This window comes from Rousettus aegyptiacus, unplaced genomic scaffold (assembly GCF_014176215.1).
Source record: "Rousettus aegyptiacus isolate mRouAeg1 unplaced genomic scaffold, mRouAeg1.p scaffold_m13_p_11, whole genome shotgun sequence".
NCBI classification, from domain to species: domain Eukaryota; kingdom Metazoa; phylum Chordata; class Mammalia; order Chiroptera; family Pteropodidae; genus Rousettus; species Rousettus aegyptiacus.
In genome coordinates, this window is record NW_023416286.1 from 984,285 (window position 1) to 1,005,446 (window position 21,162).

General features: G+C 54.7%; 1 protein-coding gene across 5 annotated transcripts in view; it reads right to left on the bottom strand.

The window, feature by feature from the left end:
* The window catches only part of ZMYM2 (zinc finger MYM-type containing 2), a 75,558-nt gene continuing 54,396 nt past the window's right edge, over positions 1 to 21,162 (bottom strand). For 4 of the 5 annotated variants that reach the window (XM_036228365.1, XM_036228363.1, XM_016121909.2 and 1 more), the window contains 13 exons: positions 18,886 to 19,051; positions 18,386 to 18,420; positions 15,567 to 15,696; positions 14,957 to 15,072; positions 14,273 to 14,438; positions 13,021 to 13,152; positions 12,198 to 12,292; positions 11,643 to 11,814; positions 11,297 to 11,448; positions 5,593 to 5,707; positions 4,865 to 5,116; positions 4,519 to 4,639; positions 1 to 3,166 (listed from right to left, as the gene is read on the bottom strand). In XM_036228365.1, coding sequence (XP_036084258.1) covers positions 2,974 to 3,166; positions 4,519 to 4,639; positions 4,865 to 5,116; positions 5,593 to 5,707; positions 11,297 to 11,448; positions 11,643 to 11,814; positions 12,198 to 12,292; positions 13,021 to 13,152; positions 14,273 to 14,438; positions 14,957 to 15,072; positions 15,567 to 15,696; positions 18,386 to 18,420; positions 18,886 to 19,051 — 1,845 coding nt within the window. In that variant the 3' untranslated portion in view covers positions 1 to 2,973. The remainder of the gene's footprint in view (positions 3,167 to 4,518; positions 4,640 to 4,864; positions 5,117 to 5,592; positions 5,708 to 11,296; positions 11,449 to 11,642; positions 11,815 to 12,197; positions 12,293 to 13,020; positions 13,153 to 14,272; positions 14,439 to 14,956; positions 15,073 to 15,566; positions 15,697 to 18,385; positions 18,421 to 18,885; positions 19,052 to 21,162) is intronic. The other variant, XM_036228364.1, reaches the window with a different exon arrangement.

The following is a 21,162-nucleotide window of genomic DNA, read 5'->3' on the forward strand; positions in this document are numbered from 1 at the left end:
TTTAGTGTAAGAAATTTATTCTTTAACAATATTTTCATGTACACTTACACGACTATTCCGTTGGAGGGAAACAAGATTATCCTAGTCAGTGACAACTTAGAGAACAAAATTACATGTATCAGAACACATTTTGGAAATAACTGGCAAAATAAATGTAAATTTTCATAGTGATTTTGAGACTATAAAATATTTAAGATCTCAGATTAAATGGACCCGCATCAGAGTAGTACAAACTAAAGATTTGCGACTTTGTGACCTCGCCGTCACGGTAACGCTTAACACTATGCGTAGTTACCCCCAAATCACAACTGGCCAGGACAAAGGCAAATCCCACGAGAAAAAGTGATGAAAATTCCAACGCAGGCACGATATGCACCTCCGCCTTCCTGACAGGTTTCGCAGCCTGTTAATCACTCTGCATTAAATAAACCACGAGCTGCTACTTAAACAGAAAGAATTCTCGTGGCCAAACAGAACAACTTCTCGTCTAAAAAGTCCCCTCACATCTTCTATTACCAGGTACAGCCGAAAGCCTAACAAGTGTGTGAATAGACTCGATTTGCCTGGGAAACGCATTTTTCTCAGGATGGGTAACAACTTTTGCACTGGTCCACTGTAAATGGCAAAATCTTCACAACAGGAACATACAGCACCTCCGGCAGCATCCAAAGACAGTAAGGCGTATTTACAGGATGCTGCCCCTGGGCATCGCTAAGACGTGAACGGAGGCCGCGGCCACTTCGCTGTCCTTGTTCTCAGCAGTCAGCTCTGACCACACAAACCAGGCAGGTCCGGACGCCGGTGAAACGGATCCCGGGTGAAACGGGCGTCACAGAACAAACAATCCTCACTACACAGTCTGGTTTTATTTTCTTTTCCCCTGAGTGTCAAGTAATCGATCCTTGGATTGCAATCAAGACAAAGACAAGAGCTCTAAATCCCCAGCCGTGTCAAGACCGAAACGGCAGGGGTGTTTCCGTGCAGAAGCGCTAACGTGTGCGGCGAAGGCGGTGCGGCGGGCGGCCCCGCGGCGGGCAGGTGCGGGGCCGGGTGGGACGCTCGCTCAGCGGCTGTGGGAGGCGTTCAGGGCTCCTGGGGGCCTGCGGCATCGCTTTCGCGAGTGAAAGACGGTCAGGATTCACCACCTTGTCACGAACAACATGCATTTATAGGGAAAGTGCTTAAATCAGTAGTTCTGGAAAAGGGTAAGTACGAGGAAATTTCTGTATACATTTTAAGTTACCCATTTTTCTTCATTAAACAGACAAGCGTTCTATTTTTAGTCAAGTGTTATCAGATTTGCTACTGTCAGTCTGATTATCAAATCAACAATATAAAATTAAGGGACAGAAACATTATTCAAACTTATAAAACAAGTTAGAAGTTTATAAAGTAATTTTTGTGCCAAAAATATTTCTGCTAATTATTGCTTAAATATACAGTGATTACACTTGTGAAATTTTCCATATCAAGACTGAGAACATTTCTCGCCTAAGGGGTGTGTGGATGGAGGCTAACCACTGTGGAAACCAGCCCGAGTTCCCCCGCCCCCCGACAATTTTAGAAAACTAATGTCGCCACGGTGACCGAGGAACTGGAAACAGGAAAACAAGGTGATCGCACACCCGCCAGCGGAAGCCAGCCACAGGGTTTCGTCACGACACCCCGCGGCAGGCACCCCACTACGGGGCAGGGGCTGGAGACATCCCCGTTCCGAAAGAAACAGTCTCAACGGCTCAACTGCTATGTAGAAGCACAAAGTTTTAATGCAATCTTCTATAAGAAGTAATTAAAATTTAAAAGCCAAACAATCTAACAGCAAATGTGACTTCCTGCGAGACGTACTGTCCGTCGGCTTCCTCCCGCCGGCCCGTCGCCGACACGGGCGCGCAGGGCGCTGGTGGCCTTCGTGGCGGCGTGCGGCACGGCCCCGTCGAAGCCGGCTGGACTTTCCGTAACAGCTATTTCAGGAGTGGCCTTCCTAAAAATAATTTTATCCAATGTATGCATCAGTCCTATTCGAGGGCAGGCACAGAATTCTAACAGAACTGGTGACGTTGCCGAGTACCGCAGAGGTATTCCCACGTGACCTGTGTCCGCTGGGGGGGATGGGACGTCCGTGAACGAAGGGGACTGTGGACACTGCGGGTGGCATAGAAAACAGAACTGTACACTTCCATCCGACGTCTTTACAAAGAAAATGTCCCAGTGACCGTGTTTCCGACGTCCTCCTCATATATATACATACATGTACACGCACATATATACATACATATATATATACTGTTTAAGTTACCGACGGGGCGATGCGGAAGGCGCGACGAGGCGGGGGCGCCGCGGCGCGGCCGGGGACGGGGCAGGGAGGCGTCCGCGGAGGCCACGGCGGCCGCCCCCCCTCCCCCGGTGGCGTCGCTCGGCTGTTTTTGGTACAGAAGGTGGGACCTCTCTACACAACCTCGTAAGGCTTCAGTCGCTAAAACGCAAAACAAAACAAACGCCCCCACCCCCCAAACAAAACAAAAGCCCCAGCCTAGTAGTTTACAGTTTATTTTAAACATCCTGAAAACACCGCAAGCCTGCCCTCCGCCCGGCCGGGACCCGCGCGGAGAGCCCCTCCGGGAAGCACGCTGACGGGGGGCTGGTTGTGCAATGTGGACGTTTCTTACTACAGGAAAAATTATGCATGGCACATTCTCATTCGTATTTTGTAATGTAAAAAGTTACAAACATACCTAATCAAATAAATAATAATAAAAAAAGAATTTGAATGTATTTTGTTAAGTATCCTAAAACCACTACATAGAATAATGGCAACTTTCACTCACAGATTATTTACATGGTAACACCCAGTGTGGGTTCACTGCTACAAAACTCAGAACAGAAGGAGTAAACTTGAAATGTTTGCCTTAACAAAGACCTAGCAGCTTGACTATCTAACGCTGTTCTGTCCCGACTGCTTCGGAAGGTTCCTTCTCAGTCTGTGTCTTCGTCCAGTTCGTAACAGTCCTTATCGTAAACGTCCTTCACTAACAGGACGCGCACGAGCATGTTTTCCAAGGTGCCGCGGTCCAGTGAGGCCGACGTGTACCAGACGGGGCTCTCGGCAGAGCTGGGGCACTCTGGTTGCAAATAAAAAACATCCATTCTCTGATTAAGATTCTGTGGACTTGGGGAGAAAGGAGAAAGTCAATTTTACGGTATATGTGCGAAATTCCCCACAACTTTCTCTTCTTTCAAGAATAATTCCACTACCACCGCCACGTTACGTGGTCAGACCACGCGCCCCGTTACCTACGCCCAGATATTCTGAAAGCTAATTTCAGCGATAAAAGACTACTTTCGCATCATAATCGAAACCCTGAATTTCACTGAATCCAAGACACCGTTAACAGAAACATTCTTTTACATCATTATTTTAATCTTGCCACTGAATGAGTAAAACACGGTCTGCTATAATTTTAAGATGCGTCAATTACAACGGGCGTCCCAGCTGCACCGAGGGTCAAATGTGCAGAAAGTGCCCCGGCGCTGACGGAGGGGGCAGCGCAGAGAATGAGGACGTTCCGCATCACAGGGCGGAGCCCTGAGTTTCAAACGCCAGCGAGGTGAGACAGGTCGGAGTGTGCGGCCAGCGGGCGCTCACCGCCCGGGAAGGCCCGGCGCCGCTGCGGGCAAACAGGGCCACCCCGACCCCACCGTCGGCAGCAGTGCTCTCGCCCCGCGAGTGACCCCGCTGTGTCTGTGAGTTCCTGAGAACGTGGGGAGCTAACTAGGATATATAAAACTATTTTCACTAAGAAAATATACTCTAAAAAAAAAAAAAGGAAATATATTCCAGGTTCACGTTAACTTTTGAATATCAGAGAGTGCATACTTAACGTACTCGGCATGCATAAAATAATTTATGGTCCCTAAACACTGTCGCCGGCTGAAACTCAGAAGTGTGAGCGGGCGCCAGGCTGTGGGGCGGGGGCGCCTCAGAATACGTTGCCGGCCCTGCCTGCAAGGCCGCCCCTCTCTCAAAGGCGAGCCCCCCGCCTCGTCTGCACCTCCCCAGCCCGCCTCTGACGCCGGGTCCCAGGAGGTGGCAAACCACGGCCGTGGGTGGTCTGGGCAGCTGTCCTCTGACTCGCGTGACCGTTTGCACATGTGTGAACGGCAGACTTGAGAAGCTGCACCAGACCCTACAGCCCACAAAGCCTAAAAGATTTACTATCTGACTCTTTACAGAAAAGGTGTGTGCCCCGGCTTCACGGTCATCAGGCGTGCCACTATTTAAAGCTGCGATTTCCTCAGCAGAGTGACTTTGTAACACAGGCTTGAGCCCTGGAGTCTGAAGTCTAAGCTGAGCGCTTTGTAACGACGGGACTGAAGTACAATGGGAAGGACTTGGGCACAAGCGGAGAGAGAGACCCGGCGAAGGGTCAGCGGGCACTGTCACCGCTCAGTGACGTTACACTCAGGGCAACTGCCTCTCGCCACCACTTTAATTAAACATCAAGTCGCATACACACTCACCTTCTAGACAGGTAGCATTCAAACATTTTCACAGGACATCTCGAAGGGTTGGCTGTATTTTCAATTTGTTCAAATACTGGCTCATCATCTTCATGTTTTCTCTTTCCAGTAGTAATTTTATCTTAAAAACAAAAATCACACGAACCTCCTAAGCCCAGCCTCGCAGACAGAGGCACGACCGGCTCCATCCGTCCCAGCCAGTGTCACGCCGAGCACAGGGCCGGGCGTCGTCCAGGGGCCCAGGCCGCGGCTCCTGGACCGCGACTTCTCCGACAGAAAGAACTGGGGCGTTTCAGGGACGCGAGGGCCCGCAGGGGCCGGGGGCGGGGCGGGGCTGCCACGCTACCTTCGCTATCCGCGCCGCACAAGGAGGACACCTGGTAGCGCAGGCACGCCCGGCTCTCCATCGTCAGGGGGTTCTTCTTCCAGTGCCTGCACACCGTGCCGAAGGACAGCCGCAGGTGCTGCTCCACGGTCTTCAGGCCGAAGTACTTGGTGTTGAAGTAGAACAGCGTGTTGAGGAGCGCCACGGGGGAGTGCGCGCCCAGCTGCCGGACACGCCACAGGTAGTCCTCCTCCACCCGCGAGAACACGGACCCTGCACGGAGCGCGGCGCTTGACGGCGGCTGGCGGCGGACAGCGGCCCCCGCCTGCCCCCAGCGCCGCCCGCGGGGCCGCCGCCGCTCCCCCGACGAGCGGGCGCCGGTCAGAGCGGAGCCCAGCCTGCTGAGCCCCGCCACGCTGGCGATGCCCACTCACAAACGCGTTCGCCTCCCGCATTTACACAGAGGGGGCGCAGGTGAACGTCCACCCGCATCTCCGCCGGACGCCACGCAGACAGACTCCCGGTTTCTGACTCCAGGGGGCGGAGCTGCCGTTTGCTACAGAGTCCCGCACAAACACCAGCCGCCACCCACACTCAGGCCTCGCTCGGCGAAAGAGCGGGTGAGCTCCTAACAGGTGCTCCGGAGAAAAGCTAATGTAAATCGTTTCCTCATTACTTTTAATATACTTTCTGTAAAACCAAAAATCCCAGGAGCCATTTAGCAATAGTTCTATTTAAAAGAGCATTACCGTCTGGAAGTATGCTTGGCTGCCAACTTCGGAGTATTTTATTTAATTCCTGCTCAAATGTCTGGTATCCTGGATCAATAAATATGTTGTCTTTTCGATTACTGCCACACAAGTACTACAAGACAAGAAAAATTACTTGAAGAAAAACCAGCTAATTGTAAATACTGAACACATTACTTATATTCTACATTGAGAAAAAAATAAACCTTATGTCTGAGGAAAAAAAGCATGGTAAGAAGGCACGAGAAATTACTGGCTTTATCTACATATCTAGAAATCATGAAGATTCAGACATTACCAATTACTCTGTTGCTTAAAAAACTCAAAGCTGAAATACACACCCAAGAATCCAGAATGTGAGAACAGGATGAGACTCTTCAGTGTGTCAAATAAAAAATAAAAAACAGATTAACTGGTCCCAGTGTTCATCACATAGTACGTGAAGAAAGCAAAATTGAATTCCAAAGTAAGAGTGATTAGATCAGCACTGGTCTAAGGAGCTCCGGGAGGTCGGGGAGGGGGGGTGGCGCCTGAAGTGGCCCCGACCACCTCCTCCCCACGCTTCTCTCCCCGGAGTCAGCGCAAACCCACAGATCTCACAAGGTGCCGTGACAGACCCCAGCGGCGAGGGCTGTTAAAGGCCGGTTCGCACACTAGCGTTCGCACAGTCCCTCTCCGACGGGGTTTAAACACGACCGCGTGGAAGGGACCTGCCGTGAGGCCTGACGCCCCGCACGGAGGGGCCGTGGCCGCCGAAGGCAGACAGCGCGTCACTGGGCACGCGCACTGTAAATCCTACGACCGCTGACGACAAATTTAAGAGGCATAAATGATCCCATATGGGAGATAAAATGGAATCAGAAAACAATAAATAATCCAAGTAGGTAAAAGAAAGCGGAAAAAGACAAAAAACAAAGGACCGACAGAACAAACACAGAGCCGCCAGGAGGACGGCAGATTCTACCGCAGCGACGGCGACTGCGGTGGGCCTAAGCCGGCACCCGTGGGGCGTCGGGAGCAGGGCGGGCAGCAGGGCAGGCGCAGAGGCACGGCCCGCTTCTGCGTCTGTTCACGAGGACACCGCGGCGCACTCAACGGGCCAACCGTGACGACCGCGGGGCAGACTGAGACAGGGTCCACAGCCCCCTGAGGGGACCCGTGGGGGAGACAGGTCACGACGACTGTGGGGTGACTGTGGGGTTGCGTGGCTCCCTTGTTCCCCAAACGTCTCCCTGCTGCAGGGACAGTCAACAACCACCATCATCCCTCACACAATCGGAGGGAAACCAGGCGTTTGTTCACCGGGGAGGACACGAGGCCGTGCCGCCCTTACCCACGCTGCCGGTTAAACGTCCGTGACGATGTTTAACTCCTCAGCGCACGAGACAGAACCGGTCCCCGCTGCTGGACACGTTCACGGGACTTGGCTTACAGTTGACGACACTATTCCTCTTACAGACACAGCTAAGAAAAACACTTCCTCGACGTTATCTTATTTTTGTCAGATGTGAACAATCAATAAATGTAACAGAAAAATACACAAGCTCTTCTAAAAACAGCTTCTGTTTCTGTACATGTCTCTGAAGTAATGTTAGCAATGATCTCTGGAAAGCTTATTTTAGATATCTGATCTTTATACTGAGTTTTAGGATTACTTTTAAAGCTGCTTATATGTACCATACAGTCTTTTGCTAAAATTAAATCCCACTGTATGTCCAAGGATGAGAACAAATCGCAAAATAATAGTTTTCGATGGTGGTAAACTTCCATAGAACATAAAACGCACCACCTCAACCATTTTTAAGTGTACCGTTTGGTAGTAAAAGTTTTTTGAGGAAACCTTTTTTGAAAGGGACCTGTTTTGAAAGGGAGCTCATTCTGACACAGACAGCAAGGATGAACCCTGGGAAGGCTGTGCCAAGTGCAGCAAAACTCCACAGAGAGAGAGGCCGCGTGACCCACTCCTGCCGGGTGACCCATTCCCGCGGGGCGCCCGGAGCGGCCAGGCTGAGGCAGACAGCAGGGGGCGCCGGCGAGAGCAGGAGTTACTGCCCTAGGGGCGCAGTCTCAGTTCATATGGCGGTGGTGATGTGGGCATAAGATACGAACCCACTTCATACCACTGAGCTGTACACTTAAAAACGGTTAGGATGGTAAATTTATATGCTACGTGGATTTTACCGCAATAAAAAAATTGAAAACAATGAAGCTACTTAAAGACATAACTTATAATCATTCACTATGCAATCCATTTAGCTCTCAAACCTTTAGTGATATTTAGAGATCTGATGTTTAAATAATCCATTAAATAAAAAGCACTCTGGAGAGAGACTCAACTTCCCATAAGAAGACCATGAGGTCATCCAACTGCCTTTACTGAAAGGAAAATGCAAATGCGACACGTAAAGATCTGTGGAATGCTGGTAAACCTGGAGCTAGGTCAGCGGTGACCACGGCCCCAGCCGCACTGGGCCCAACCCCCCAGACTGCAGACTAAACTGTTTCTTTACACTTAAAAATGGGTTACGTTTTAAGTTGCTATCTAAGTAACTACACGTTCTAGATTTTTGCCTCTTGGCCAGCAAAGTCTAACTTATTTATTATCCTTATCTTACTCTTTAAGAGAAAGTTTGCTGATTTCTGCGCCAGCCCGTTTGAGAAATAAAAAGAAGGCATAAAGGGCCAATACTAGAAGTAAGAGGAGGATGAGAACATCCACAGACGTTTACAGGATGAGTGAACATCATCGACTCACGCTAAAACCGCTGACAACTTTGATGAAATGCATATATTTCTTGAAAGAAAAAATTAGCAAAATGGACTCAAGAAAAACAGAAAACCTAAATAACCCTATGCCAACTAAAGGAATCGATTTAGTGATTTAAATCCATGTCCGACCCTGCCACACACGCGCACACGCGCACGCACACACACCATAGGGCTTCTCTGGAGAATTCTATCAAACATCTCAGGAAGAAATAACACCGAGTCTCACAAATTCTTTCAGAAAACAGAAGGAACATTCCCCGATTCATTTCATGAGGCCAACATCATTCCCTGACTGAGGCCAGCGTGACACCGCCAGCGAGCCGCGGACGGACGTCTGGACGGACGTCTGGCGTGAACACGCATCCGCAGACGCGCACAGACGTCTGCAGCGACCAGCAGCAGCGACTCGCCGCCTCCAGCCAGCAGCCCACAGGGAGGGCAGAGCGTCACGGAACGGATCCGTCCTGGGAGCTCGAGGCTGGTCCACCATCTGACAATCAACTGCTGTGCCAGTATTCACAGGACAAGGGAGGAAATCATACGACTGTCTCGACAGATGCAGAAAAGCAGTTAACAAAATTCAGGAGTCATTGACGATACCAACTCTCAATGACAAAATAAACAGCTAAGAACAATCCTCTACTGACTAGGAACAGAAGAGAAGCCTCCCTGACCTGGCACCAGGGAGCGAGAACAGCCCACGGCAACAGCTCGCCGCGGGCGAGGGCCTTCCCACAGCGCCCGCAGCGGGCCACGGTCTCGGCCCCACCCGTCCCACCCACCGTGTGTGACGGGACGGGCTCCCCCAACCAGCGCGGGAAGGCGAGGAAAAGAAATAAGACACGCAGACTGGAAAGAAAGGGGCAAACCGTCATAAGCATCGATGACGTGATTGCGTAGGTAGAAAATTCTAGGCAGATAAACCACCTACGAGAGCTAACAGTGAATTGGTCCGTACAGAACATAAGACGAATATACAAAAGTCAATTTGTTTCTACATGCAAATGACGGCGGAGCAAACAGCCAGCAGAGCAGCGAGCACTTGCCCCGTTCGGGGGGGGGGGGGGTCCGGCAGACGGGCGGGGCGTGGGGCGGGGACCCACTCTGATCTACACTCACGTTATCTAGAGACTGGTTAAGCTTCGCTGCCAGTAGGAGCCATTTTCAAATAAAACTTTATGCGGGATCCCGAAGCACATCAAGAAGCAGAACTGGCTTAAACGGTGCCTGCAACTCAGCCTCGCCCCTTCCCGCCTGGTTACCGTGGCAACCCTCTGGCTTTCTCTCTAGTACTTTTAAAAATGGTTGAGCTATTTCTAAGAAGACTACATAGACTACCTTTAATCAGTACACACAGGAAAAAGCAGAAGACAACTGGTCACGCGGGCCTGTCGTGTGACGGTCAGGCGCTCGTCGGCTGGGGCGGGGGGTGCCTGTTGGCTCCTGGGGTCCGTGTGTCACGAGTGACCTGCTCCAGAACCCGAGCACCAAGAGGCTTCCAGAGACTCCCGGGACCGTGTGTGTGGGCGCTGCCCTGCCTCGGGCCGCGGGCGCTGTCAGAGGGGAAGGCAGCGCTGCGGGCCGCACAGCTTGGCTGCAGCCATGAGGCCGGGGCGGGTCGGAGGGCCTCGTGTGGGGTTCTCTGGAGGCAGCGGGGCATGTGCGAGACCCTGCCATGCCCCTAGGGTGGGTGGGGGCTCCCCACTGTTCAGAGTCACCGCGGTGCACTCTGCAGGCACTGCCCTTGCGAGGCACACAAATGACAGGTGCACCTGCTCTTCGGCTCGGGTCTCGCTGCCGAGGGCTTTGCACGAAAGTCCCAGCTCTCACGCGTCTGGGGGCGTGGAGTGGTGCCCGGGCCTCACCACCTCCACACGCGGCTCAAAGGGAACAGACCGAAGCCCCGCCGCCTCCCGGGTCACTATGGCCGTCGGGGATGGCGCAGGGCACGACCGCGCCTCCTACCGCCTCTGCTTACGTGATCCCCGCAAATGTCTACCCCGAAGAGAACGGGCGTAAAGTACACACCAAGGCAATCCCAGGTTTTCCCCAGCCACTGATTTCAGGATCTATACTGCCTGTCAGCAGCATGACATGACACTAAATTTATGCCCACAGACATGAAAACGGGTATGAAAAGGTCTCCTTCCCGTTCTTCCCATGTTTAGAAACACAGGGCGAGGAGCTCGGATCCTTTCTAACCTCTGGGCTCAGAGCTACACAACTTGTTCAGAACCGGAAGCCATTACTGAAGCCGACCTTCACATTCCTTGTGGAAAATGGACTCGCTGAAGATTCAGATGCGTGGCGACCTTCGTCTAAAACCCCAAACAACGATCTCCTGTTACGAGCTGAGCCCAAAGAGCCACTGAGCAGTTACACTATCTGACACGTGAGAAATGTGAGAAGTGCATGATGAAACAGACCTACTGTGTGCAGAAGGAAGACACTTTCTGCTTGCACGTGTCAGCACGGATCTGCACGTGCACCTCACGCCTCACAACATTCACTCATTTCCTTGCAACTGTGAGGGGGCAAAGCCGTCGCCATGATGGTCATGCGTGTGGTAACGAACAGACGACTCTGTCAGGCGTGTTACAGAAGATGTGTGAGTTTCCAGTGGCCTGTCCCTAACCAGTTTTTACATAAACACTTTTTGGTTTTGGTACACAGTTTTGGAGAACTTAAAAATTTTTAGGAACATATCGCATTATAGCAGAAACCTCCATATACGAAATAACTAAGACAATTCTTATAATAGCCCAGTATTTTTAAATAGATTAAATCCTTTTTTGTCTTTCTTGTGAGGCAATAGATCGTGACGTCCCATAAAACTATCCTTAATGCTCTTGAAGCATAACATTCTTCCCTCCAAGAACTAACGACACCACAACTTGGTGGTGTCACGCTCGGGAGCGGCCGCGGGGTGACGCACCTCCTGAATGCCCAGGCAGAGATAGTAGATGCTGTCGGGGGCGTAGGTCTCCCCGTTGGGCCGGCGGACCTCGCTCACGAAGTGCGCTAACCCGTAGTTGAGCTCGGCCGTGGTGTGAGACAGCAGATCCTCTTTTAACTTCACTGATTTAGCTAAAAATAAATAAAACGTGAATCAGTAATTGTTACGATTAACTGCCTGAAGAGTAAGAAACTCCCTGAAAGTCATTTATTCTGCGAGAGCTGCAAAGTAACATAAAAGCCACACTTGTTTCCCAACGTCAACGCTGGTTAGAGACGCGGCCGGGGGGCGGGACGGGGCGCAGGGAGCGGAGAGGGGCCCTTACGAGATCGGCGCGCGTCCGGCGGCGGCGGCAGGTCCCCGTCCGGCCGCCTGGCGCGGACCCAGTGCTTCCAGGCGTTCACGCCGTACGCGTACTTGAAGGGGGAGCTGCACTCGGAGTTGTCGGAGCTGTCGTCGTGAGACTGGTACCCCGACACCGCCTTTCTCTTGGCTCCCTGCCAGGGAAACGCCATGTAACATCCTCTCGCTAAGGGGCCGTGCTGTTCCAAGCCCTGAGGCGAGCCCCCTAGGTAAGCCACCCTTAAAATGGTCTCAATTCTTGTCAAATAACTGACTCCCTTTTTAGCAACTATGTCCACCTTGTGTCAAGATAACATTGAAAAGAAACACTAAGTGGCCGTAACATTCACTCTTCCCCTGTGACGTCACAGGGAAATCGGACACATTTTTATGTCTCGGAAACAAAGCAGACACTTTACCTCTGTCTGTCCAAACCTCGACGGCGAGGCCCGCCCCACGCCCGCCAGCATGCGGACGCTCGCCCCCAGAGGCGGCACTCGGGTGACAGGCAAGCGTGAGGACACTGTTAACTGCTCACCTTTTTTTTAGATCGAGGTCTAGGCTGCTCCTCATATTCTTCTCCAAAAACAGGTGGTAACAAGAACTCATTTTCCATGTCAAGCTCCTCGGCAGCTGACGATTGAATCAGAAGGACTTGTAGTGCAGACGCACGGGCTCGGGTCTCACAAGCACGGAGTGCCGGCGGGCGCCCACACGGGGCCAGTGCGCGGCGTCACGCACCCAGCACGCCCGGGCGTCTGTCTGACAGCCCCGAGCCAACTCTCGAAAACATATGTGCCGAGTATTGGCACCAAACGTGCATGGAAATGACGGCCAAGAGAGGAGCACAGACCGAAATCCCGCGGTAAGATCTAAATGGTCTCGGTATGAATCTGTTTCGATCTATTAAATCGTTTCCAAAATAAAATGCTTCATACTCTATTCGGTGTACTCGTTATCAATAGAATGCATTTCTGTTACAACCAAAAAACCTGAAAGTATTTTTTTCCCTCTGATGGTCAACTTAATTTTCAAAATGGTCTTAAAAAAAATACTATCAACGTTTCACTAAGTTTTTTAAAAGACACAAATACAAAAATCTTCAAAGTTTTCTATAATGAACTGCTTTAGAAAGCAATTTTTTTCAGGCTCTAAGAAAGTCCTGGTAAGTCCCTACAATTCATCGCTGTGCCTCACTTCAGAAGTTAGCTGCTGAGGGTTCTACTTGGGTAAAGAAGACAACGGGGAAGGCCAGGGCGGTGACAAGGACATGAAGTGGCTGCGGCCCACGATCGGGAGTCACGGCCGCGAGAGAGATCGCCGCAGCCATGGGCATGGCGGGGGGCGGGGCGCGCGGGTACCTCTGGGGAAGTCGATCTCGATGTCCAGCTCCGGCTCGTAGGGCACGTCGGGCACGCTGGGCTGTGTCGCCGTGAGGTCGGCGCTCTTCTTCGGCCGCGCGGAGCCCGTCACGCCCGTGTCGATGACCACGCCTGTGACCAAACTGTCATTAGAAAGCGGATGGAAAACCTCGGCAGCACCCGAATAAATGTTTCTACTAACGTGTCACGAAAGGGACAGGGACGCGGCAGCCCCGAGGCGTGACCCACCGCAATGTTCGCCATTGCCAGGTACCCCTGAGAACGCAGACCCGCCACCCTGCGGCTTCTGCCTCTTCCGCAGCCACCAGGCGCGCGTGGATGGTGAGCAGCTCTGACACGCAGCGCCCGAGCGCCCCTGGCCGGGAGAGGCGACCCAGCGCAACTGCGGCTTCGACAGCTGTTTTACCACCACTGTCTAATGCTTTGGTCAGTCGCTCTCAAACATTTTTGCATCACAGCCCTCATGAGAAACGAACGTGTCCCAGCCAGGGTGGTGGGAGGGAGACAGACAGACACAGAGGCGCACACACTGGGGACGGAAGCTTCACAAAACGACACTCTCTGTGAGGGATTTCTGCTGACATTGTTTTCCGTTCTACTTCAAGAAAACAAAAACAAAAACACCAGTTTCAACCCACTAAATTAACTTCGCAGCTCCCTAAGCAAGTGCTTCGCCAACACGGTCACACTACGAGTCACATGGAATCTGCAGTATTTGTCCTGTGCTCTGGGGTGACGCGGCTTGAGCAGCTCGCGGCTGAAACAGAACTGGGGGTGCCACCTGAGTACTACGGGTAGGGACAAACACTCCGCGAGACGGGGCCACCCTGATGCCCTCGGCAAGCGCCGCCCCAACGGGAGTCAGGGGAAGCCCTGGTGCAGACCATGCGAATGACACTGTTAGCCTCATCGATGAAACAAAGTCACAAAACAAGAGTCTGGGGTATCACTAAAGCCTACAAGTTAGTTTTGTATCCGAGCTGGTCCATTAAGACCAGAACAGTTAGAGCTGACTTTACAAGTCGAATCCTGTAACCATTAAAATAGGGTCTATACCAATTTCTGCTTGAAGCCGAGGGCACCTGGCCAGGCACAGTGGGACCCACTTGTCCCATGTGGCCCCCACGCCCGTCGAACTGGGACACAGTCACGGGCCTGGAGCGTGCCCTGCCGCACACGCACGCTAAACCACACGCACACACACTCGCACGGGGCCCGTGGGGCGGCTCACTGTTGACGCTGGTGGCCTCCGTCTTGCCCTCATCCTCAGTCACCAGGTCGGTCATCGCAAGCAAGTCGGCATCAAGAGGGTCCGAGGGGCTCTTGCTCTTCTGCTCCGCGGCCGCGCTCGGCTGGCTGCTGTCCAGCGGGGCCGGCAGAAAGACGGGGACGGGCACCTGGGTAAGGGGAGCGTGCACGGTCAGCTCCGGCGACAACGGAAGGTTGTTTTCCCAAAGTAAAAAATTACGCTGACACACACAATTCGCGACTGGATGAAAGGTCAGAAAGGACACGTCATAATTATGACGTCGACAGCGGCCAAGAAAGCCCAGAATGCAAGTAGCTGCTTTCCGAAATAAAAGTTAAACTAATTTTTGAGGTATTTCTGGCCCCCAAGGGACTGCAATGCCCAAGCCCTGAGACAGAGTCCTAAGAAAGCGACTTGGCATGAAACAATTCTGTACGAACTTCCACTCCGCTTCAGTTCTAAGCCCTACGGCCTCATGAAGCTTCCCGGCTAATCTGAGCTCCGGCATGCAAGGGGAGTGTGTGAAAAGAGGCGATGTCTGCCCCCCCACCACGGGATCCCCCAGACTCCGCCCTCCGCCTCGCCCACCCGAGTCTCCGAGGCAACAGTGGCGGAGCGGCCCCAACCGCGTGCGTGACCCGGCCCCGCGGAGCCGACGCGACTTACAGGCACGGGAAGGGTGGCGGGGACGGGGACGCTCTGGCTGTACATGTGCATGGGCACTGGGACGTACACGGGCACGGGGATGGGCACCGGCACGCGCTCCGCCTTCCAGGGGTCGTCTGCAAACGCAAAGCGGGTCACTCGGCGCGTCCAGCGCTGGCGGCAGTGAGCTGAGCGCCGCGGGGCCCCGGGGCAGGCGTGGGAGCAGCCGGCGCGCTGAGCGCTTCTCCACGCGGCGCCCTCGGCGCCATGCAGGGCTGGACCCGCCCAGCCCCGCAAAGCTTCGCTCCACCCAGCAAGTCAAACGCAGCGGAAACTTCCATCAGTGGGAATGCGAATTTGAATGATCTCATCCCATTCTGAGGGGGAAGCAGGCCTGCCCGTGTCACAGATCAGAGGCACAGGTGACGTGCCCGGGGGACACAAGCGTCAGCAGGCCCCGGCCCCGCTCACTGTGGCCGCGACTCACTCCCACCCTAGGCCGGTATCAGAGACGACTTTCGTTCCCCACTCTGACTGCCGTTCTCAGTGCGACGTCTACAACCATCTGTGGCCTGCTGGCCACCCAGTGAGGGGTGCGGGCCGGGAAGCGCGAGGCCAGGCCCCCAGTTACCTGTCTGGCAGGATTTGGTCTGCATGTGAGGTTTACAGTAGGTGGCTTTCGTCATCGTCAGCGGTTTGCAGAGGACCGCTTTGTTCTTCATCTCTTTGTTCGGCGTTGGAGAAGGCGGTGGCGCTGAGCCCTACAGAGGCAGAGAGACACGGTTCACGCTCACGCCAGCTGGAACACGGGGCTCCCCGGGCCTGCACAGGGAACCCCGCAAGCAGAGGACTGTGTGTGTCTAGCGCAGTCTAAGCCTGGAGGGACCAGGACCAGGACGGGACGCCGCCTGGCTCAGCCGGTGAGCGGCAAAGCAGCAGCGACAGGCCGTCCGACAGAGAGGTCCCCGTCACGGCGTGCCGTCAGCGTCAAGAAACGCAGGAAGTCGATTCTCACTTTTAAGTACAGAAGCAAGGTTGTGAACCCGAAGTCTGAATGTAATTAGGCTCTTTTAAATTATCTGAGAAAAAAATAAAGCTCTTGCAGTTACTGTGGCTGACACTCCAGCTCCTTCTACTGGGCACACGGCTTCCCAACAGCACTAAATTTGACAAAAACGACGACAAGTCGCCAATGTGACCGAGCACACGAGGCTGTGCACATCCTGTGCCCCGGCCGCCACTGCTCCAGACGCATCACAGGGACGGCCTCAGACGTGCCCGCCACGCTCACTGTGCACCGTCTGCACGCGTGCACACGCACACACGCACGCACTGAGTCTGCGAGCTGGAGACCGTCCACGGGCGGCAGAGGAGGCTGCCCCGCCACCCACGAGAGACGAGAGGACCACGGGGCGTGGCCCGCTGGCCGCACCGGCGCCAGCGCACGGCCCTGTCTCTGCAGAAGCACACACACCTCGACCGACGTGCGTTTCCTCGAAACGACGGAGCCACCACAGTGCCTGCGGACGCACGCGACAGCACTCGCCGACTCCCGCACCGCACCGCTCCACACGCCAGGGCCGACTGCGCGGACACGCAGGCAGCCCCCCGAGGACACGCGCCTGGCCATTGGCCGCGCTGCAGGGCGGGCGGTGCCTGCTGCGTGGCTTAGAGCCCCCCGGGGCCAGGGAGAGGGCGGCGGCGCGGGGACGTCCGGCCGCCCTGCCTCAGGCATTGGGCCCCTGCCACCTGCCGACAGGGTCAGCGGGCGCCCCTTCCTCGCTGGCTGGCTTTTCACCTCGTCTTGGAGGCACCTTGGTGGACGGTGCCGACCGCGACGCCTTCGCGTGAGGCTCTGTCCAGACGCAGGGCCCCCTCCTTCTGGGTCACCCCCGGCCCTGCCCGAGGCGGCACTCCATCCCATGCTCAGGCTGCTGGCGGAGGGCTCATCCCGGGGACCTCGGGCCGCCCCTCGTCAGAGAACCATGCGCCCCGCCCTGTGTCCTGTCTGGGTCTTCGGGGTCCCCCTTGCCGTCCCGCTTCGTGCCCCCCGGGCCGTGCCAGGGCGTCACCGACATCAGGCCACCCGGCACGCTGTCCTCCTGGGTGGGTCCCGGACACTTTCGTCATGCCTGGACCAAGCGCTGGACGCAAGCTCCGGTGTTTGGGGACATTTCCAAGATCTTCACGGGGACAGAAATTCAGGTTTTGTCCTGGAGGCGTCTTGACGCCCAGACAGCTGACAGCGACTCAGACACGTCACGCTCCGTCCGACCTCCAGGAAGGCCACGGTCCCGCTGCCCCCCGCGGTGTCTGTAGTTCGTGGGCTCTGCCCGGCAGCGGTGGGACCGTGAACCACCCTCTCGGCACGGGTACACGGGGCACAGCTGCACGGTTGGAGGTCAAGGCCAGGGCTGTTGCAGCCACTCGCGTCCGGCATGCCTGGTGGCTAATCGCCCTGTAAGAACGGCCAGGGCGACTGGTGTCGCAGACCACGTGACCGCTTCCGGCTCGACGCTGCGGGCCTGGCCCCGCACCATGCAGGGCCCCACCTCACCCGCTTCCACACCGAAGGGCCCTCAGACGGCGAGCCGGACAGCACCAAGCGTGGCCACGTGACGCCTTCCTGCCCTGGGCGGCGAGCCGAGCCTCCAAAGTCGGGCGGGAGGGCACGAACGCACAGCCCCACCCCACGGTCCGCCGTGCTGCACGCGGAGCTGCCCCCTGACTGCTGGGCGCCTCGCTCCTCCTCCCGGACGTGCCCCGCCGCGGGGTCACGGGCGCCTCGCCCCGGCCGGCCAGGGCAGCTCGGCTCACCCCTCGCCCATCTCCCCCGCTGTGCACATCGCAGCCTCCCGTGCACGGGGTGGACACACGGCACTGCAGTGCCACGCTCGGGGGCCACTGGAAACAGCAGCATCACCAATGAGGCACGCAAAAACGCGAAAGCGTGGTGCTAGCTGGGCTGTGAAAAGGGCGGCGGCTCAGAGGCCGGCGCGCCTGACCCCGGCCTGGGAAGTGGGGGTGGGGGAAGGGGCGGACGCGCCCACCGCAGGACGCTCCCAGCTTCCCGCACTCTGCGGTCTGCAAGGACCTCCACAGCGCCACGCGCCTGGACGAAGGTCACGGAAGGTTCAGAGCAGATGCATTCACAAGTGCGAATGATAAGGATCAACCGCACTTAAAGCGCTGACCGCTTAGAGGTTCATTTGTGCGTGTCTGCGGGACTGGGAGGTCGTAAACGGAAGGCTGGTGGCGATCTCCCACGTCTCAATGACACATGGGGACGAGGGGCTGGCACTAGTGTGAGCCATTCTAGGCCCACGAGGACCCCAGACCCCAGCACCGATCAGCCGCAGACAGCTGGGAATGGGGGTTAAATCGGACCGATTATTTTTTATCCGCACATTATAAAATTCAGTACACAGCATTCACTTCAGCAATACTTACGGTCATTTTGGTTCGGGACGTCTGACAACCCTGATCTAGAAACACAAACAAATTTAAAATGAGACATATCACTTTGTTCAGCATTTTCTAAACCTATATTTCTTATTAACTTTATTAATTATTAAAAATAACTACTAAAGAAAATTTAAAAGCAATTTTCAGTAAAGATCATCACACCGGAGAGCTGAAATACAGAGCTAGACAAGTGGCACCCGCTCCATTCGTGCCGCGTCCCCCCGGGAGAGCACAGGCTGCTCGGGCGGCTCGGCCCTTAGACGGCGCCTGCGATGAAGCCCCGTCTCCCAAGGGCTCCGCGGTCCCTCCCCAGACGGCACACACCAGGCGGGTGGATTTCTCAGAAACTTTGTTATCATTTTGTTCAGCTTCTTGCCACCCCCTACTGGACTCTACTTCTTCAACCGGCGTTAGCTTTTTGAAGGAGAGCAGGGTGCGCAGCGGGACGCCCCTGGGGCCGCGCGCGGGGCGGGCGGCGGACGCACCGTACTGCAGGTTCTCGGGCCCCTTCTGCGTGGCCATGTTGGGCTCGTTCTGCTGGCAGTAGAAGCGCAGCAGGCAGTGCTGGTCGCAGAAGTGCTTCATCTCGCCGCGCCACTGCACGCGCTCCCGCAGCACGCCCTGGGACCGGCAGCAGTCGCAGCGAGCGGCCTGCGGGGAGGGGAACACACGTCAGACGCGGGGCTCCGCCCCGGCTCCGGGCTCCCCACGCGCCCATCAGCGGTCGCTGCCCGATGCGGCGGCTCGATGTTTGACACAGATAAACTTGTAACACAGGCCGTAAACACACAGTAAAACCCGCAGAAGTGGGGAAAAAGGCAGCCATTTCCTGCTTGTCAAGCTCCCTTTCTAGTGCTTACCGGAAGTCAGAGAGCAGCACCACGAAGAGCTCGTGAGCAGAAAGGGTGAACACCGGTCACCTAAACGATCTATTTCAACATTGAAAATTACGCCGAGAGCCGCGGGAGCGCCTGGGGCCGTCTCTGCAGCCGTGGGCGCTGAAAGCCCTGACTGGTGGCCAGATTTCCCAGGCTCAGCCGACGGCTCCTCACACATCATTTGAAAAATTTATACAAGGCCCGAATAATTGTGAAGGTCTTACATGAGAAAACCAGATGTTAACTCGAAGTACTTCTGTTTCTCAACATTTCATATAATAAATATGAAGAGCTTTAATAAGTACACTGATTTAATTTTAGTAAGAATTTTATGTTTTAGAATTGTTTCAATTAATTAAAAACCATTATATTTTAATACAAAACTTTGACCTACATCTAGGAAAACCATCGGCCCTAATTGGTCTATATATAATTTAATAGGCAAAGTAAAACTCACTAAAATTCATATGAAAAAGTTATACTTTATGATGGTGAATCAATAATCTAGCGACAGATATTTATTTTTTAGAGTCCCCATTTTCCCTAGATTTTGCCCTTCACTTTTTCTGAACATCTTGATCATTAAGTGGACCAAAAGACAAAAACAACTCATTCCAAACTGTTCTTTTCATAATTAAGGAATTTCATAATTTATGATCGAGTTAGACTAGAAATAAGTTACTAAAACTGCTGAAGTTACCCTTTGGTTTAACTCAGAAGTCCTGACGGGCAACAGTCAGTCAGTCTCTCACAGCTCATCTCGACCGCGACTGCAGCCCTCCTGCTCATTCTACCTTCCCCGGAGGTCCGCGCGGCGCACTGACTCCCACTGCACGTCTCAGCGGGTGTCCTGCGGATGACGACTACGTCAGGATCCCTAGTCGGGACCCCACACACGACTGTGTTGGTGAACGGGTCTCACATGACAGCGGAGCCCGAGGTGAGAACACGGGCTCTTTTTGTGGCTGGGTGTTTCTCCTGCTGGGTAGATGTTAAACCCACGAAGACCCGCAGTATGAGTGACTGTTAAGTGACACCAGCATCGTGTCTGTTGTCCGGACACTCGTGAGCTCGACTGCCATGCTGCTGGGGGCATCGCGTGGTGCGCGAGCGTGAGCACGTGCCATCGGCCAGGCCACGTTTACCCAGTGATGAAAGGTCCCCACGCAAAGCCCTCACCAGCCAAGGATCGCTCTTTCGAGTCACCGTTAAAGGCCCAGAGGAGACACAGGAAGGAACTGGAAGCTTAACATTCTGCTTGCTGAGCCCGAACAGTGCGAGAACAGGGCGAAGCGCGGCCACAGTCAACCGCCTCGCCTCCCGGCAGCCCGGTGACCTGAGACGTCAGAGTCGGCACCTCACTCCGACTCCCCACTGTCCTCACAAACTAGGGTCCGAATCGGAGCGCTGGCCTGTCCGGCGCCGACCGCCCGGCCGAAGCCTGGGCCTCGCACGCCGTGGAGAGCAGGGCGGAGGGGCCCTCGCCCGGGGAGGCGCCTGCGACGCGGCGTCGCGTCGTGCCCTTCGAATATGTCACTATTTTATTTGTCAACCGTACCTCAGCAGAGCTGGGGAAAGGTGCTCAGACACGCGTCCTCTGAGTTCGTGCATTTTACTACAAATTATAAAATACGACACTTGGGTCATAAAAAAAACACAGCAGTACGCTGAGCTATAAAGACGAGAGAAAGGCCAGACGAGTGACCACGGACAAACAGAACCCCAACGGAGGCAAACGCGCCCCACGCAGCTCCTGAACCGAGTCGAGCTGCGTGACACTTAGCGGAACCGCTCCGTGCGCGCCGGACCCTCAGCCCGCGGTGACGCTGCCGTCCTCACGATGACGGAGGAGGCCGGGGACACGGGACTCGGGCCGTTCCACCC